At 38.6% G+C, this 17,077-nt stretch overlaps 1 protein-coding gene across 1 annotated transcript in view; it reads left to right on the forward strand.

Annotated features, from left to right (window-relative positions):
• Positions 1 to 15,985, forward strand: part of LOC105933757 (N-terminal EF-hand calcium-binding protein 1) — a 32,213-nt gene extending 16,228 nt beyond the window's left edge. Inside the window, exons 4-12 of the mRNA XM_012873427.3 lie at positions 604 to 629; positions 817 to 914; positions 8,608 to 8,863; positions 8,945 to 9,024; positions 11,617 to 11,670; positions 12,682 to 12,794; positions 12,940 to 13,017; positions 13,158 to 13,249; positions 14,583 to 15,985. Coding sequence (XP_012728881.2) covers positions 604 to 629; positions 817 to 914; positions 8,608 to 8,863; positions 8,945 to 9,024; positions 11,617 to 11,670; positions 12,682 to 12,794; positions 12,940 to 13,017; positions 13,158 to 13,249; positions 14,583 to 14,611 — 826 coding nt within the window. The 3' untranslated portion in view covers positions 14,612 to 15,985. The remainder of the gene's footprint in view (positions 1 to 603; positions 630 to 816; positions 915 to 8,607; positions 8,864 to 8,944; positions 9,025 to 11,616; positions 11,671 to 12,681; positions 12,795 to 12,939; positions 13,018 to 13,157; positions 13,250 to 14,582) is intronic.
• Positions 15,986 to 17,077: the final 1,092 nt, after the last annotated feature.

A 17,077-nucleotide genomic window follows, 5' to 3' on the forward strand; every position in this document is an offset into this window, starting at 1 on the left:
ATATATATATATATATATATATATATATATATATATATATATATATATATATATATATATTAACTCCAGGTAATCCTTCTCAGTGAAATTGAACAAACAACTGCAGCTTCTAGTTTTTAGTGTATCAAATAATTACAAATAACACTGAATACTAATTTATTTCGAAGGTACCATTGAAAAACGTCCAAAAATCGTCCAAGACATTTCTGGGATATTGAATAAATCTCTTTCTTTTTTTAATGAATTCCGCTTAATGATCATTTGTGTGTATTCTAACATCATAAGGACATTATTAAGTACATGAAACACATGCGTTTCCTGAGATTTTATTAAATGAGCTTTCTCTTGAAGGAGGATTAGAGGAAAGTTTTCTAATTTCAGTATCTAAGTTGCATTTAGTCACCCCCCTCCCACTGCTCCCTATAACTCAGCTATTGTGACCAAACCAACATGCTAACCTGAGAAGCTACCAGCAGAATTGGAACCTATGTTTAATTTTTGGCCAAATTTCATGTTTTTCTCACATGATCTTCATTACACTGAAAACAGAACTTGCGAAAAGTATTTCAGGCTTTTGAGTTTTGTCTCCTGATCTTCCCACAGCAACCTGGACATAGACAAGCTCTCAGGTAATGATTTCTCCTGACTTTCTCATAACACCTAGTATATCATTTTATTTGTAGTTAACATTTCATGGCTTTAACTGCTCTTCACTGATGACCAGCAGTGGTCAACCACTACTTGCAATCAGTGCTGACGTATTTAGCTCCTGTTGTGAATGCTGCTGAAAGCCTAATTGGAGTTTGTGTCCCACAGCGTACTTCTCTCCTCATCTGGGGGAATATGTCAACGTCTTGTCTGCACTGGAAAAGCTGAACGTGGCCATTTTAAAGGCCATGGATAAAACTAAAGAGGTAGGAGATTAAAGCTTTTGTCTGTTCTTTGAGCTGAAGCTGACACAGAAATATAACACAAAAGCTTTCACGACGTTCATCAGCATCCTCTACCTCCTGAAGCAGTTCATTAGCACCCTCGCTGTCAACTTTAAACATCCCAGCATGACTCTCTTGACCTGTTGTGACGTCTCTTATCCTAAGCGACAATACACTTTCAAACATGAGCTATAATACCCTTAAAAAGAAGAGCCCTGCTAAACATTTATTTTAATTTTCGCTTATCCCTGCCACTTTTTTCTATTAATACCCGGATAAATCAAGTACCAATTATTTCAGTGCCAATTTGTATAAATAATGCTCAAAAAGCAAGGATAGTTAGTTTCATTCACTTCTGCCTTTGCTTTCCCCCCTTTAATTCTGGCACTATTTAAAGGAAAGCACACTTGTGGGTTGAACAGCCAAGCACTTCTTTTATTGGAGGAAGTGTGATGATGTGGGAGGGCATCCCCCTGGTATGAAAAGCAAGTTTAACAGGGTATAGGAAATCTGAACGTTTTCTTATAGGGATGGATCATGTTGAAGAAACCAAAGTCTCTGCATCCTTTCATTTTCATTCAGATGACGAGGCAAGGCAAATTTATTTGTATAGCACGTTTCAGTACAAGGACAGCACAAACTGCGTTACATGATTAAAACAAAGGAAAATAAAAACAGAATAAAAGTAAAAAAAAAAAAAACAGTTGGAGGAAAATGGAAACTAAAAGGAAATATTAAAGATTTAATGTTGGACTACAAACTAATAATGTTTCATTAAACAGTTTAACTAGAACAGTCAAAGGCAATCCTAAACAAATATGTTTTTAATCTTGATTAAAAGAAACTCAGGCCATCAGCACTTTTACAGTTTTCTGGAAGTTTGTTCCAGATAAGCGGAGCATAGGAACTAAATGCTGCTTCTCCATGTTTAGTTCTGGTTCTAGGTATGCAGAGCAGGCTGCAGTCAGAAGACCTGAGTGGTCTGGAGGGTTGATACACTGATAACAAGTCTGTGATGTATTTAGGTGCTAAGCCATTTAAGGATTTATAGACTAACAGAAGTATTTTAAAGTCTATTCTCTGAGATACAGGGAGCCAGTGTAAGGACTTTAGAACTGTGGTGATGTGCTCTACTTTCTTAGTCTTAGTGAGGACGCAGGCAGCAGCGTTCTGGATCAGCTGCAGCTGTCTGATCCACGTTTTAGGCAGACCTGTGAAAACATCGTTGCAGTAATCAATTCGACTAAAAATAAACCCATGGATTAGTTTTTTAAGATTCTGCTGAGACATCAGTCCTTTACTTCTATACATTTTCTTCAGGTGATGGAAGGCTGACTTTGTAAATGTCTTTAGATGCATTTGGAGGTTCAGGTCTGAGTCCATCACTACACCCAGATTTCGGGCCTGATTAAGTGGTTAGTAGCTGAAATAGCTGAGACTGTGCACTAACTCTTGATCACTCCTCTGTTGGCAAAAAATGTATTACTTTAGTTTTGTTTTTATTCAATTTAAGAACATTTTGGCACATCCTTGCATTAAGTTCTTCTAAGCATTTACTCAGTGCTTGAACTGGTTCATAGTCACCTGGTGACATGGTGATGTAGAGCTGTGTGTCGTCTGCGTAGTTATGGTAACTGATGTTGTTATTTACTATCTGAGTTAGAGGGACCATGGGTATATTGAATAGGAGGGGACCCAGGATGGACCCTTGGGGAACCCCACATGTGATTTCTGTGGTCTCTGATGTAAAGTTACCTACTGACACAAAAATGTCCCTGTCCTTTAAGAAGGATTTAATCCAGTCGAGTGCTATACCAGAACGGCCGACCAAGTTTTCCAGGCACTCTAAGAATGGAGTGATTAACAGTATCAAATACTGCATTGAGGTCCAGTTGTACCAGGACTGTGGTTCCTCCTCACAGTATTTACCCTGTAGCAAATACTGTGACGTAATCATTCAAAGCATGTAATAAAGAGTAGAGAAAACTGAACAAAATGTATTTAAAGGCTAAAGAAGTGGATTTTGCATATGGCCCATTTAAATGTTCACTGTTAGGTGTTGATGCAGGTTTTTAATTTACAAACATGCCTGATGCATTGTTTAGCTTTTTAGTTTGACAGTCAGACATCTGTCATCATAGAGTTGCATTTAGTGTCGGGCAGTCTTTAGTTTTAACAACTCTTTCATTTGTAAATGCAGGAGAAGATGTTCTGCGTTTCCATTCATTTCAAAGATGCAACATCTTTTCTTATACCTGCATTTATAGATAACAAGACTTGGTATCTGGTAACATCTCCTGCCACGGCTTGTGTTCGTTGCTATTTAGTTGCCCATGAAATCCTGTCGAGGGCCAGTTTAGCCAAACACGTGATACTCTATGAGATGGAGTAATGGGTTTATGTGTCTGCCCCAGTGAGAGGGCAATAATCATCCTGGTAAAGGTGAAGCCAGAAGAGATTAGAATCAAAGAACTTTCCCACAGACATAATCGTTAGCAGAGCCCCGTCTGCATCGACGTTCAGCAACCCTTTGTGTTGAGCCAGCTAGTAAGTAATTTTAGAACTTGGCACGGGGGAACGGTCCTGTTTGGATGAGTAGACAGATGCTTGGATGTTATAATGAGGTGTTTTTTTGTCCTTTGTTATGCAGCAGTTAGTTTTCACTGCAGATACAGAGGATGGAGGGTAGCAGGGAGTTACAGATGATGATTACCGAGGGTGACATCCGCCCAAATAGTCCAGCCGGACTGACGTCAGATATCCTCTAAAGAACACAGACCTGTGGTCATGTTTGAACTCATATTCTGATGGCATTATTATCATCACAGGGGTTTGCTTTTCTTTTCCCTTGTCTCTCTACATCTCCAGCATGGTCTCCCTCTCTGGCTGTTTTTTCTTTCTTTCTTCTTCCAAGGCTTCCTATAGCTCATTCATTTTTCATGTTGCTGATAGTTGGTAAGAAAGCACTTTTGCACAGAAGAGCAGACCCTATTTTTAGTGTTCATGAGGTCAGACTTTTTGGAGAAACTGCTAAACGAGACTTAAGACTGGGCGAGGGGAAGGATATTCACAAATTCACTCCTAAGGGCAATTTAGTAGCCTATTAGTCTAACCTTCATAAAGAAACCTGGAGTATCCACGTACCAAACAGAAGGACCCCAGTCCAGGATTTGAACCCATGACCTTCTTACTGCAAGGCAGCAGTGCCAGCCGGTCCTGAGCCTTTACTGAACCTGAGCACTGGGGACAGGCGTTAACCACCTGCAGGAAACCCGGTGTAGGTACCAGATTTACTCGGGCTGCCAGATTGGCTCGGGTGCTACCCGATGACGTCTACATATGGCAACTCAACTCAAACAAACTAGATTATGCGCCCGCGGTCTCCATTTGTTACAAATCAATTTTATTTTGTTAATTTACGGTTATTTTCCTGTAAATTAGTCGAGGCATGAAAACTTTTAACATCATTTTGGAATACTTGTGTGGTAGTCTGACAATTTAATCGGTAATTTTGCAGGATCAAAGAAGTTACAACCTTAGAGAAATTTAATTCCTCCAATTTTTTTTTAAGTTGTAAAGGGAAACTAAACCATAAACTCATTTCATTTTTAATAAAAGTCAGCAGCCAAATTTAATTTTATCACGGCATTCATCACTGTAAAATCAATAACGTTCATTCCTCCTTTTTGTACTGATGTTGTTCTTTCTGATCACATGTTTTTTTATTATTCCAGATGAAATTGTGATGAATTTGATTATTTTTTTATTGTGGTATTTGGTACATTTAAGATATATGCTGGATAAATTAGTCTGGCTAGCCCTTCCATTTTTGTTAACAATATTCTTCCAAACATTGAGCCAATTGTCAAATATTTGTTTTTTTTTATTTATTTATTTGTAAAATGGCTTGAATATTTGTTCAAGCTTTTGAGAAAAAAGAAACCGCTAAATTAATTTAATAAAATTGATTCGTTACAAATGCAGACCGCGGGCTCTATGTAGTTTGTTTGAGTGGCGTTGCCATAATGTGACGTCATCGGGAGGCGCAAGGCCCACGGAGAATCTGGTGACGTCATCGGGAGGCGCAGGGACCACGGCGATTTTCTTCGTAAAATTGTCCGTTTACAAGCCGCAATCCTGCTCTCGAATAAAACCTACACCCCGCTATAATTACTTTAGTAAGTTGTCCAGACCAATTACAATATTTTGCGCAATTGAGCAAACGTTAAACCAACAATGTATAGTGACGTCATCAGAAGACGCAGGACCCGAGTCAATCTGGTACCTACACCGGCAAAGACCTCGCAAATATAATAAATGGATTGACTTATCGCTGAAACTGCAGATGTGCTAAAGATACCAGCAAGAGTTTTTGTATTTTAGGAAAATACTCAGATTAACATCCTTATGATGGCTGAAAAACATACTAAAACAAAGCATCTATTCTTTGCTTTGCTGGCTTGCAGTGACATAAAGCATGTATTTCCACTGCGGTGTTGCTGCTCGCCTGTTTCAAAGTGATAAGGGGGAGAAAGTGATACAAGAACAAAGGTTCATTGTTCCTGTGGAGTTGCTTCTTTACTGCTGAGACAAACGAGCATAAAGGTTTTAACAAGCTTGGCGGTCATTTTTCAAACGATTCCCTAACATTTTGTGCGGTTAAACTCAATTTTGTCTCACCACAGGCTGCAAGTGGGAATGATGACAAAAACTGTGCTGGGAAACAATTTATATTTAACTGCAGCAACGGCATCAGCAGCAAAGCTTAATGGGTTATATCAGTAGAACTCCACTGGCTTAGATTCACAAATCTTGGGTAATCTAGAGACCAACATATTCACATGATAAATATTTAATTGTAAGGGTTTGTCTAGTCTGTGCTTGATTTGTTTTGGTATCTTAAGTTTTTAAAATTTTTACAAAAAAAGAAAGAAAATCTGTAGTCAATATTTTGTAGAACCACCTTCTACTGTAATTACAGCTGCAGGCCTTGAGGGGTATGTTTCTATTGGTTTTGCACATCTGGACACTGAAGTATTTGTGAAATCTTCTTTGAAAAATGGTTTAAGCTTAGTCAGATTTGGATGAGTGGTTTTGAGCTTCAGTTTTCAAGTCTTGCCACAGACTCTCGATGGATTTAGGTCTGGACCAGTTTAACACAAGAACTTTGATGTAAGCCAGTCAGTTGTAACCTGACGCCGCCAGATAGATTTGCTTCGCATATCCATCTGGAAACCTTCCGTTGAAGTAATTTTGGGAAGGAGCGAAAATACTGGTTAGCTGATTGGCCTATGTTGGTGATAGACAAGCCAAATAAACCAATCAGATCAACGAAGCATTTGACGTACTCGTCAACATGCTTTGTCGTCGCTCTGTTGACGAAAACACAACCACAAGCCAAGCTACTCTTGCTGCTGCAGGTAAAGGCTCGTTAGCTCAGCAAAGAAATACTCTGTAATGCCGATAAAACTTGCTCGATAGCCACGCTAACGCTAGTTTCATCGGCTGAAGCCGCCATGTTCTTTAGACTGAACTGTCGCGCTTCTCGTTGCGTCACACCTCAACCCGCCTCAAAGCCAACGCTGATTGGACGTTCGTTTGGTGAACGGCTCCAAATTTTCTTTAACGGAGAGTAGCCAGACTGATCTGCGAGTGAAACCTTGAAAGCTCGCGAGATCAGGATGGTCTCACAAGGCTAAGTCCGTTGTAGCTCTGGCCGGATGTTAGGATCTTATTTTTTATGCTCCACATATCTGGAACAAACCCCCATAGGACTGTGAAAGTGCTTAAAATCTAAGTGTATTTAAATCAAGATTAAAAACCTATTTGTTTAGAGTGGCCATTGAATGTTAATGTATTTGTTTGTAGTCCAACTTGTCTTATGTCTTAACCTACTGCTACTATTCCACTGCAATGTGCGTTCCTCTGTAATGTTTTCCTTTCCTCTGTAATGCTTTTTTTTGTTAGTTTTTTCATGGACGGTACTATTGTGTTAGTACTGAAAAGTAACCTGACTCTGGCCAGATGGATTTTGTTCTGCAGAGCTCCACATGTCCATCTGGGATTGCTCCTATGGAGATGTAGTTCAGAAGGAGGGGCATTATCAAAAATCCTTGCACATGATTGGATAAACCACGTGTCCGTCATCTTTACTGACATGCTACTTCAACCACTCACATCAAAACCAACCCGTTGACATTAGGGAGGAACAAGCTCTTCCCAAACCCGGTTGGAAGAAGGGTGAAAACATAATTTCCACAAACAAAAGCCTTTAAAGCCGTTCTCTGGTGTTCTTTTAGAGTATTAGTATTTGGTAGATTGGACCACACTGATGAAATAGCAGCATCTATGTTACTGCTAGCTTCCTCGCTGCGAGTCGCCATTGTTGACTGAATCCAAACAGTCGCTTCTCTGATCCATTACAAAATCCCGCCCAGTGATCCTGATTGGCTCGTCCATTTTATGTGGGATTGAAATCTCTCCCAATGGCAGCGATTCCAGATGGATGTGTGGAGCCGTGTGGAACAACAATAGTGTTTAGCATGCAGACCAAAAAGTTAATTTTGAGCTCATCTGACCAGAGCACCTTTTTCCACATGCTTGCTGGTTGTTCAGCTGCCAATTGGTCTTTTTTTAGGCTTTTTTGTCTGTTCTTTGATCTCTGCAGCTCCTCTAGAGTTATCATGGTCCTCTTAGTTGTTCCGCTGAATAATACTTTCCTTCCCTAGCTTCTTGTTTATTTCTTGGATTATATGGTGAGATGTCCAAAAGCTTGGGATAAATTTGCTGTTATTATGCTGTTTGTTCTCTAATTTTCTCTAAAATAGGTCACACTTATATTAAATAACACAGACAACCTTCCTATATAATAATTAGGTGATTTTCTGAAGCAATTGCTTGAAAAGGAATTTATTTTAGGGCATCAAAACAAACGGTAAATAAATAAGCCCTTTTGTATCGTTTTGCCTCCACGTTTTGTTTATGTGATCTATCACATAAAAGTCCAATAAAACACATTAAACTTTGTTTATAATTTGGGTTGACTTGACAAAAGTTCAAAGCTTTACATATGGGTTAATTTTAGTCTTTTTGTATGATTTGCGTCAGCATTTAGGTACTGGATATTCCTTTTTGATTTCATCAGTTGATTATTAAAGTGCATAAAAATGAAGTATAATCACTGTTGTTGCAAGGAATTAACTGATAGACTGTCTTGCCCAGGCATTGACATTTACGATCCATCTCCCTCCAAAAATGTTACTGGGAATCAGTTCAGAACTCGGTGCTGTCCAATTCAAAGCCGTCCCTCTTTTCCTTTTCCTACCGTTTTCTGCTAAATCTTGGATTGTCGCCCTGCTGAAAGACGCAAGGCTTCTTCTTCAGATGTAGTTTTCTAACAGTTGGTAACATTTTATCTCTGGAATATCAAATTAATTTCCTTTGAATTTCTCATCCCTCTGATTTAATCACACCCGTTTGTGGTGATGGCGCTAAAACAGCCAAACAAGCAGAAAGTAACTTTTTGTTACTGTGCACTTTTCCTTTTAGGCTTCATTTGCTCACGGATAAAGAGACAGATTAACTGTATTTTCAATGATTTAAATTGAGAAGCAGGTGACATTTTGTTTTATCTCACTGCATTGTTTAAATAATCTTAATTCTTCTGTGTCTTTAGGAGTATCAGGGCTCGTCAGTACTTGGTCAGTTTGTCACTCGGTTCCTGCTGAGGGAAACCTCCTCCCAGCTTCAGTCCCTGCAGTCCTCCCTGGACTGTGCCACAGAAGCCGTCCACGACCACGGCTGCACTGGGAGGATAGTGAAGAAGCCCGAGGACCTTCCCATCCAGAGGGTCACCAAACGACCCAATCGACGCATCCAGAAGAACATGTGTCTCTCTCCTACTGACCCTTACTCTGGCATGCTCACCACAGGTACTCTCCAGGCGAATCTGAGGGAAAGAAAAAGTAATATTGCTCAGAAAAGGTTGGCTAATACTTTTTTTCTGGTGTCAGGGGTCAGCGTAGAGCCAGAGAACCCCTGGGGCTCCCAGATCAACCAGCTGGAGCAACTCATGGATAAACTGGACTGTGAGGTTGGTGTATAGTCAGCTTTTGCCAGTTCCCTTCCAGCATTTGTGTCTCATAGCAAGAGCTTCATATTTAGCAACCTTCCTTCTTTGCCAAGACGGCTGAGTTGATATTTTATGTTGTTACTATCAGTAACATAAAGTTTGTCTGGATGCAGTCGTATAAAAATCCCCTTAAGCCTTGCATGGCAATATTTCTGGAGTTTTTCATTAAGTCAGAGAGACAAAGTGTGCCAGGAAGACTATAATTTTGAGCCAAAAGCTGTCTTCCCTGGGAGTACTCCACTTTGGAAGATACAGATTTTAAACCAAGCTGTGCTGTTATAAATAAAAATACTAAAGAATCTGTATCAGACTTATTGTTATTGTTTAGGCACACATTTTATCGTGAAAACATCACAGATATTGCCAGAATACTGTTGTGCCATTACACACTGTTTTACGTTATTTAATGTTTAATAAATAACTCTCGGTCTGTTAAATATTGTCCGGTGAATATTAGCCCAAACAGCTAACATTAGGACAATAGTTGAAAGGGATGATTCAAGCACTGGCGATGTTTTAACAGCAAACCCTGCACACATATGGAATAAATGAGTGACAACTTCTCTTTAAATTCAAGAATTTATTAACAGAAATAAAATGAACATTCAGAGAACATCACTATAGAATGCTGTTTATCTGAATTAACACTATATTTCAACCAACAAATCCTCTCTGCTAGGCTAGCGAAACTTAACTAAAACTACTAAGCAAAATAAAGAGAACAATAGCTAAGGGACTATGTCCACACAAAAGAAATAAAAGATAAATAAAATGGTTGAAAAACATCATCAGAATGATTCAATGAATCCTGATTCACTGCAGATCCAAGTCAGAGAACCATAGTTCCTCTTAACCCCTTAAGCCAAGAGAGTTTCTGGAGCTATTTTCACCTAAAATGACATATGTGATATAAATTAAGTACAGCTCCAAAGTCATAAAGTGTAAATGTAAATGTTAGTTTTTGTATGACACAACGGCATTAAAGAATATTTTTCAAGTGGAACCACTATTGGAAATGTCACCATTTCTGATTTATAGGAGATGAAACAAAGAAAAAAAAAATCTAAATTTTTGAGCCGTGCGTAAATTTCTTCTAAAATAAACACTGCAAAACGCCATGGAAACCCCTTTGAAAATATAAGAGAAGCCTCAGACTTTATAGATCCATATCCATAACTACAACAAATCTGGACTGAATTAGTTGAAGCATATCTGTTCCATAAAGGTTTTAGTGGGCAGTGTGCCAGGCGATGTGATTTTGGCACAACTGTGCCAAAACGGGCGAAAACTGTGCCAAATGTATTTTTTTCCCCCATAAAAGGGAATTTGGTTAGATAAAAATGCAGATTTCCATTGTAAGACACCTTTTGCATATGACAAAGCCTTTGGTCATAAGGTTTACCCTGTGTTTCACCAAACTATACCGTTGTACACAGCATAATATCAATAAAATGAATAAAAAATTAGATGAATTGTATAATTTTGTGTCCAAATAGGGATATCTGGTTACGCTTTATCTGAAGGGGTGTACATAAGACTGACAATACACTGTCATAAACATGACATAACACCTGTTATGAACAAAAATGACTCTTTCTGAATGTTTAGGACTGTTGTCAAAAATTGTCATTCGGTAAATTATGACACTATTAAAGCAAAGTTGACATTGTTTAAAATGTCTTTGTTATGACAACTTGACATTAACAGAGACAAGGTTAAATTTAGGGCTTGATTTGGGATTAGGTTAATTTAAGGGCTTGGTTTGGGATTTGGTTAAATTAAGGGTTTGACTTGAGGTTTTGTTAAATTAAGGGCTTGTCATAACAAAGACATGTCAAACAATGTCAGCTTTGCTTTAATAGTGTCATAATTTACCGAATGACAATTAATGACAACAGTCCTAAACATTCATAATGAGTCATTTATGTTCACAACTGGTGTTATGTCATGTTTATGACAGTGTAATGTCAGTCTTATGTACACCCCTTCAAATAAAGTGTTACTGGATATCTTTTAATGAAAACAAGATTTATCAATCCCAAACTGTCTTAAAATGTACAAAAGTGTAAATGTAGGTACAAGTAGCTCAATGTCAGAGTCACCACATCTTTTTAAAGTGAGCCCACCTGCTGTAAGAGACAGTCCGCTGGGGGCCTGTAAAAGTCTCACAATTCAGTAGCTTTAAACTTTAGTCTGACTTTATTCCTCATGGCTTGATTGCACAACAATACATATATGATGACATGCACAAAGTGCCAAATGGATGTTCTCTATATGATCCCTACTTCAGCCAGTCCGTATCTAGATGAAGTGAAAAGCAGATAAATGATTTGATGGAGAAAAGCTGTTCCGTGCTACGGTGGATCTATTATTTTTGATGTATCTATTTTAAACTTCTATATTAATTTGGAGTACAGATATCAGATTTATTGAGCTTGCCTGCCAGCATGTTAACAATGACATCACAGATCTCTGTCATTTATGGGATCATTTTAAAAATAATGTCTGTGTTTTGCTACAGAACATAAAGCAAAATGTGTGCTCCATTTCCAGAGCCCACGTCTTGAACCTCTAAAGGAAGACACTTTGGCAGGGACATATAAATCGGTGAGTCTTTAACATACGCAGATCATTCTATGCAAAATGTTTCACAAACATACAGTAGCCTATGTAAAGTTCAGGTAAAAGGAGCTCAAAATAGGGGGTGAAATTTCATTATCTGAGAAAGATTTTGTGCTAAAAATGTAACAAACATGTGTTGTATAGCCCATAGTCCTATCCTAACTTGTTTTAAAACAAGTGTAGTAGGTCCCCTTTAATAATAGGAAGTTTCTTTCACAGCTTAATTTATGGTTGATTTTCTGTAATCTCCTCTTCTACTAATCATTTAATATATTTTCTATTCTAACTTGCGAAAAAACAACACCAGGTTGTTTATTGAAGTTGTCATGAATGCCAACTTTGAGCAATGCATTTTAAACATATTGAACTCTACTAAATAAAACCAGTTTCAAATACAGAATTTGGACAGACTTAACATTCAGTTTTGAAACTTATCTCTGAATATTTTATTAGAAAGGAAATGAGGTGGTTTATCTTCATAATCCCTTGTATTGTTTCATATAACGAGTCGGTTTAGATCAATCAATGAACTTGGAGTATGTACATATATTTGGAGCCTTTAAGCATAATCTTGACCCTTAGTTTGCTAAAACACAAACGGTTACTTCTAGAAAATGCTGTTTAGAGCTAAAATGAATTATAAGTATACAGATAGAGCAGTAGATCTCCAATCGGTCAGCGGTCCGTCAAAGCGTAAATAAGGAGTGTGTTAGGGGTCTTTTGTTCACAAAACTGGGGGAGATAAACCAAAATACGTTACGCACACTTCAAAATAATCAACTCAAATGTCTGCTGGACAAACACAAGTACACATGCAAAAAAAAAGAGACAAAAAAACAAGCCTATCCACACTACTTACAAAGGTCCCATAAATGTGTTTTCTATTTTAGTGCAAAGTTTGTAAAGAAAAGAAAAAGAAATGTCTACGATATTTTATAATATTTTGCTGTTCATGGCTAGAAGCGCATGTTGGCATTATTTTAATCTTCTCCTCAGAACATTCTCCTGGTCCAGAGGCAGATGTCTGTAAAGGAGAGAGACGTGGAGCCGTTTCAGCAAGCTCTCAAAGTCTACACAGATGCCGCCAGCAGCCAGCTGAACAACCTACAGTATGTCCTCTGTGCTGTTTTCGCCTCAGGATCTCTCTCTGATTTCAAGCCTCCATTTCAAACTGCTTCAGTTCCCACAGATATACCGCCCAGAATCACTCCCACTGCCCTCATTTTCTCGTTTTCTATTTTTATTGTTCACCAGCATCTCAGTCCAAAACCTGCCAGACAGATCATGCTTCATCATGTATGAGTTTTGGCAGGACCGTCTCTCCTGGATGAGGTATGCTACGTTTTTCTTTTATTTCACGTTAGACTATAAAAACATTTGCCAAACACACGGAGCTGCTGATAAATTCCCTTTGACATGGACTAACAATTTATAGTTTTCATCTTTGTTTTTTTGGGTTGTTTTTTTTACAGCTTCCTGCAGTCATCCATCAGCAAGACCTTTCAGCGCTGCATCATTGACTCGCTGGAGGAGCCAGAAATAGTCTCCACTATGCTTCTCCCAGGTACAAACTGTTAAATGTCACATTACTTAAAGTTCCCCATTAACCGCATATAAATTATGGGTAAAAATGAATAGTTTGTGCGTGTTAAGTTATCAATAAATCTGTTACTAGTAATGGAAGGGACAGTTGTCATTACTTGTTTAAAAACATAGTTCAAGTCGGGACTTAGATGCCATGTCTCTGTGGGATTTCTAACCAACCCATTGTGGTTAGACCTTTGAACCACCAACTGAGGTAGTGATGGCGCAGTAGCAGACGACTAATTTCTTTTGTTAGACTAATGACACCAACGCTAAAAAAAAAAGGTTTTGTTGATTTAGGGTGTCTTCACAGCTGCCTCGTTGAATCAAAAAACTAGCTAGTTTGCTCGGAAGGTCTGGTTAATTTCAGGAAATGTTGATTTGGATAGACGAAGAAAAGTCCGGCCCTCCTAAAAATACGGGTCTCGTTATATTTCAGGTGAACACACCTCAGTAAAATGTGGGTAAACACAACCGAAGCAAAGGTGCGTGTAGCAGGACTGCCGGAAGAAAGTGAGGAAAGTGAGGACGGTTTTAAAGCTCTGATAGAAATATGCTCAGGTCGAAGTTTATTGCAATTGCTGGTACATAAGTACTGACAAGAGCGATTAAGTTTTCGATATGATTAGCTGGAAAATGGAGGTTGTGGTATTCATTCATTCAGAAGAGCAATGGCACACAAAGGCACCGCCGTAAGGAATCCGCGTCACGGCGGGGTCCTTGGCAATCGAAGGAATGTGCGTTCTTTTGGCGCGCAAGGCCTCAGTCAACTGTTCCCGATGGACGATTGTACTGACACTGTAATTACGATTACAATGCAAATTGCAGTTGACAATATTGATTGATTGATTGATTGATTGATTGATTGATTGTTTGATTGATTGATTGATTGATTCATTGATTGATTGATCGAACATTACCTCGGTGCCACCTCAGGTGAGGAAGAGATTATGTCTGTTTCTTTTAACAAACTGTATTACCAAAACAAACCTGTACCAGTGGACCCCAGTCGAACTGAATCCCAGATCACGCCCAGTCTACCAGGCTACTGGGTGTGGAAAACCACCTTAAAGTCTGGCATTACTTGACCATGAAAACGTGAATCCAACCTCCCTGTAACTTTTGAAGTTCAGCCTGATCGACATATGCCCCACCTTGATCCTGATATCAAATGAATCGAGAGCAGATCTGACAAATCTTGCTCCAGACTATTCTAATTTTCATTATACCTGTTGTAAGTGTTTTTCTCATTATTGCTTATTTGTAAGGCCCATTCAGAGGCCAATGCAGTAACACGTCGCTTCATTTTCCAGCTTCCTGGTGGATAATGAACAACAACTGAACAAACATCACGGCTGCTTGAAACACGGCGAAAGCGGAACAAGGAAGGAAAGACTTCTGCATCTTTTTTGGTTTGATACTAACTTATTTTTTCTCTTTCTGGCATGACTGGGATTGGCTTTGTAGCATTTTCTTTTGGTTATAAAAGGACAGCTGAGAAAAAAATGTGCAACACCATAAAGCAAACAACAATCTCAGAACGCAAAAAAAAAAAAAGCAAGAGGTAAAATCGGTGCTTAACTGAGCAATCAAGAGCCTAACGATTATTTCACATTCACTGGCACATTTCAATCTACCTACCTTTTTGAAACACAAGAGAGATGATTAAAATAGGATATGCATGATTCTTTTTTTCCCTAATTGCTCGTTTTTTTTCCCCCTCTCACAGTTGCATCTTGTAGTAGATAGATATAACGGCAGCAATGGCACAACAAAGAAAAAGAGACACAAAAATAAAAATGTGTTTGTCCATACATTACTTTTTCCTCCATACTGATAAAAAAAAACACAAAAAAAAAAACCTAGTGCTTTGGTTTACTCTGTCCTTGTTCTCCCTGTGCTGATGTGCTTTGTTGTCTCCCTCAAAGCTTTGCTACCAGGCGTGGTTTTTGCAGATAGGTCAGAGAGCCATCTCATAGCGCACAGCTACTGAATAATTATGGTCTGCACCTGAACTCTTAGCATCTGTGTCACTCCTGCACTTTAAAAATATATCTATGGAACATGAACATTATTGTGAAGAATGAGATTTTTGTTTATATTATTGTTATTATTTTGGATTGTCTTTTGTAAATTGCAAAATGAACCTGCTGTTTAGAAAAGTCTTAGCGAAGAACAAGCCACCAGAGTTTGAGTGTACTGTTACTCTCAACATTAAATAAGTAAAAAAAAAAAAAAAGCCATTACTCTACATATGTAGTGCATATTCAACAGAGTTTAAGGATTAAAAATATTAAAATAAAGTTTTATTTTGGAAATAATGCTGGACCTATTCTGTGTCATATTATATCAGAAAGAACCCCGGTTAAGATAGTGTACATAGATGATAAAAGCTGTAGGACTGATTTATCTGTTGTATAACTCTGGTATATGTACAGTGAATTAGTATGTAACATTTGGGATTTAGTATGTGGGAATAAATGTGTCCACTCATTTACTTGAAGTGCTTATCCTTTCTTTAGTGTTATATGCAGTTATGTGGATTCTGTTTTGGTTGTTATTTATTTATTCATTTATTTATTGGCATGAATTAAAGTTTAACTGACATAGAGGACGGTTTCATTGATGCCTTTTCTTTTATGTGACGCGCGGATTGAAATTTATGTAAAACTGCCAACAAATACACTGATTAAAAATGGAAGTTATTCCCTTTCCTCCCTGGCTGTCTGAAATAATTGGTTAATATGAGCTCACCGTTTCACCAGCCGAAAACTTTGACGAACTGTGACTGAGCGCATTGAATCCACAGCGGGTTTGTTATATAACCCAGGTGATCTGTGGTGTGGACCCTACGGCAGCTCTCAGCTCAAAGACAACCAGAGAAAGATTCAACTATCCGACACAGAGGTGCCTCACCGCTCACAACGTCTGTTTCTGCTCTAATTGTAAATTGAAGGGAGGCTGGATAGGAGAAAATAATTATTTGATTAGGACTAGACACTCTGGGTAAAAGGGTATTTTTAATTTAGCAATTTAAACATACTATGCTTTATCCTCAGTGCAATGGAGCCAGATTCATTTACCAAGAAAAACCAGAATTGGTGGGTCTGCTACTGATGCCCTGCCTTTTTCGCAGATGTGAGCGTATTTACCCTGCTTACGCATGGTAGATGTGAAAGGGTCTGGTGCAGCAACTGAGACATTTATGCTGCCTGCATCATAATTCATGCTGCCGGGTAAGTCATGGTTGCGGGAGGCAAGTCCATGGAAGAACGCACAGCACAAGCTTGGCAGCAACGCTCCGACAGCCAACAGGACCTGGATAAAATCATCGGATCCATTCTCAGACCCTAAACAGGTGGAGAAAGGTCTGCATTCCTCCTGCTGCACAACATGATCACTTGCATTTGGCGAGAGCATGCAAGTGTTTCCTGGAGGATAAAGAACTTGATATCATTGACTTCGTCTTCTGGTCTCCTGATCTATGTAAAGCCAATAAAATATATCTGGGACATTATGTCTAGTCCATTAGACTCTGCCAGGTTCTTTTCTGGAAGAGCCTGTCTGCTGGAGCGCAAACACGCCACAGAAATCTGTAGGGAGAGGCTGATCAGACATGATTAAATGTTTTATCTTTTCTGGATTAATTTATTTTCTAACGTTAACGTTTTTTTGCCACTGTCAATGATTTATCGTAATATTCTCAGACCGCACATCGCTTTTCTAACACAAGGGGGCACTCTCGTTTCTGAACAATTTCATTGTGCAGCTCTTCGTTTAAAGCATTAAAAAGCAGCTTTTTAATGCT

The sequence above is a fragment of the Fundulus heteroclitus genome, chromosome 1, assembly GCF_011125445.2.
Source record: "Fundulus heteroclitus isolate FHET01 chromosome 1, MU-UCD_Fhet_4.1, whole genome shotgun sequence".
NCBI lineage: Eukaryota > Metazoa > Chordata > Actinopteri > Cyprinodontiformes > Fundulidae > Fundulus > Fundulus heteroclitus.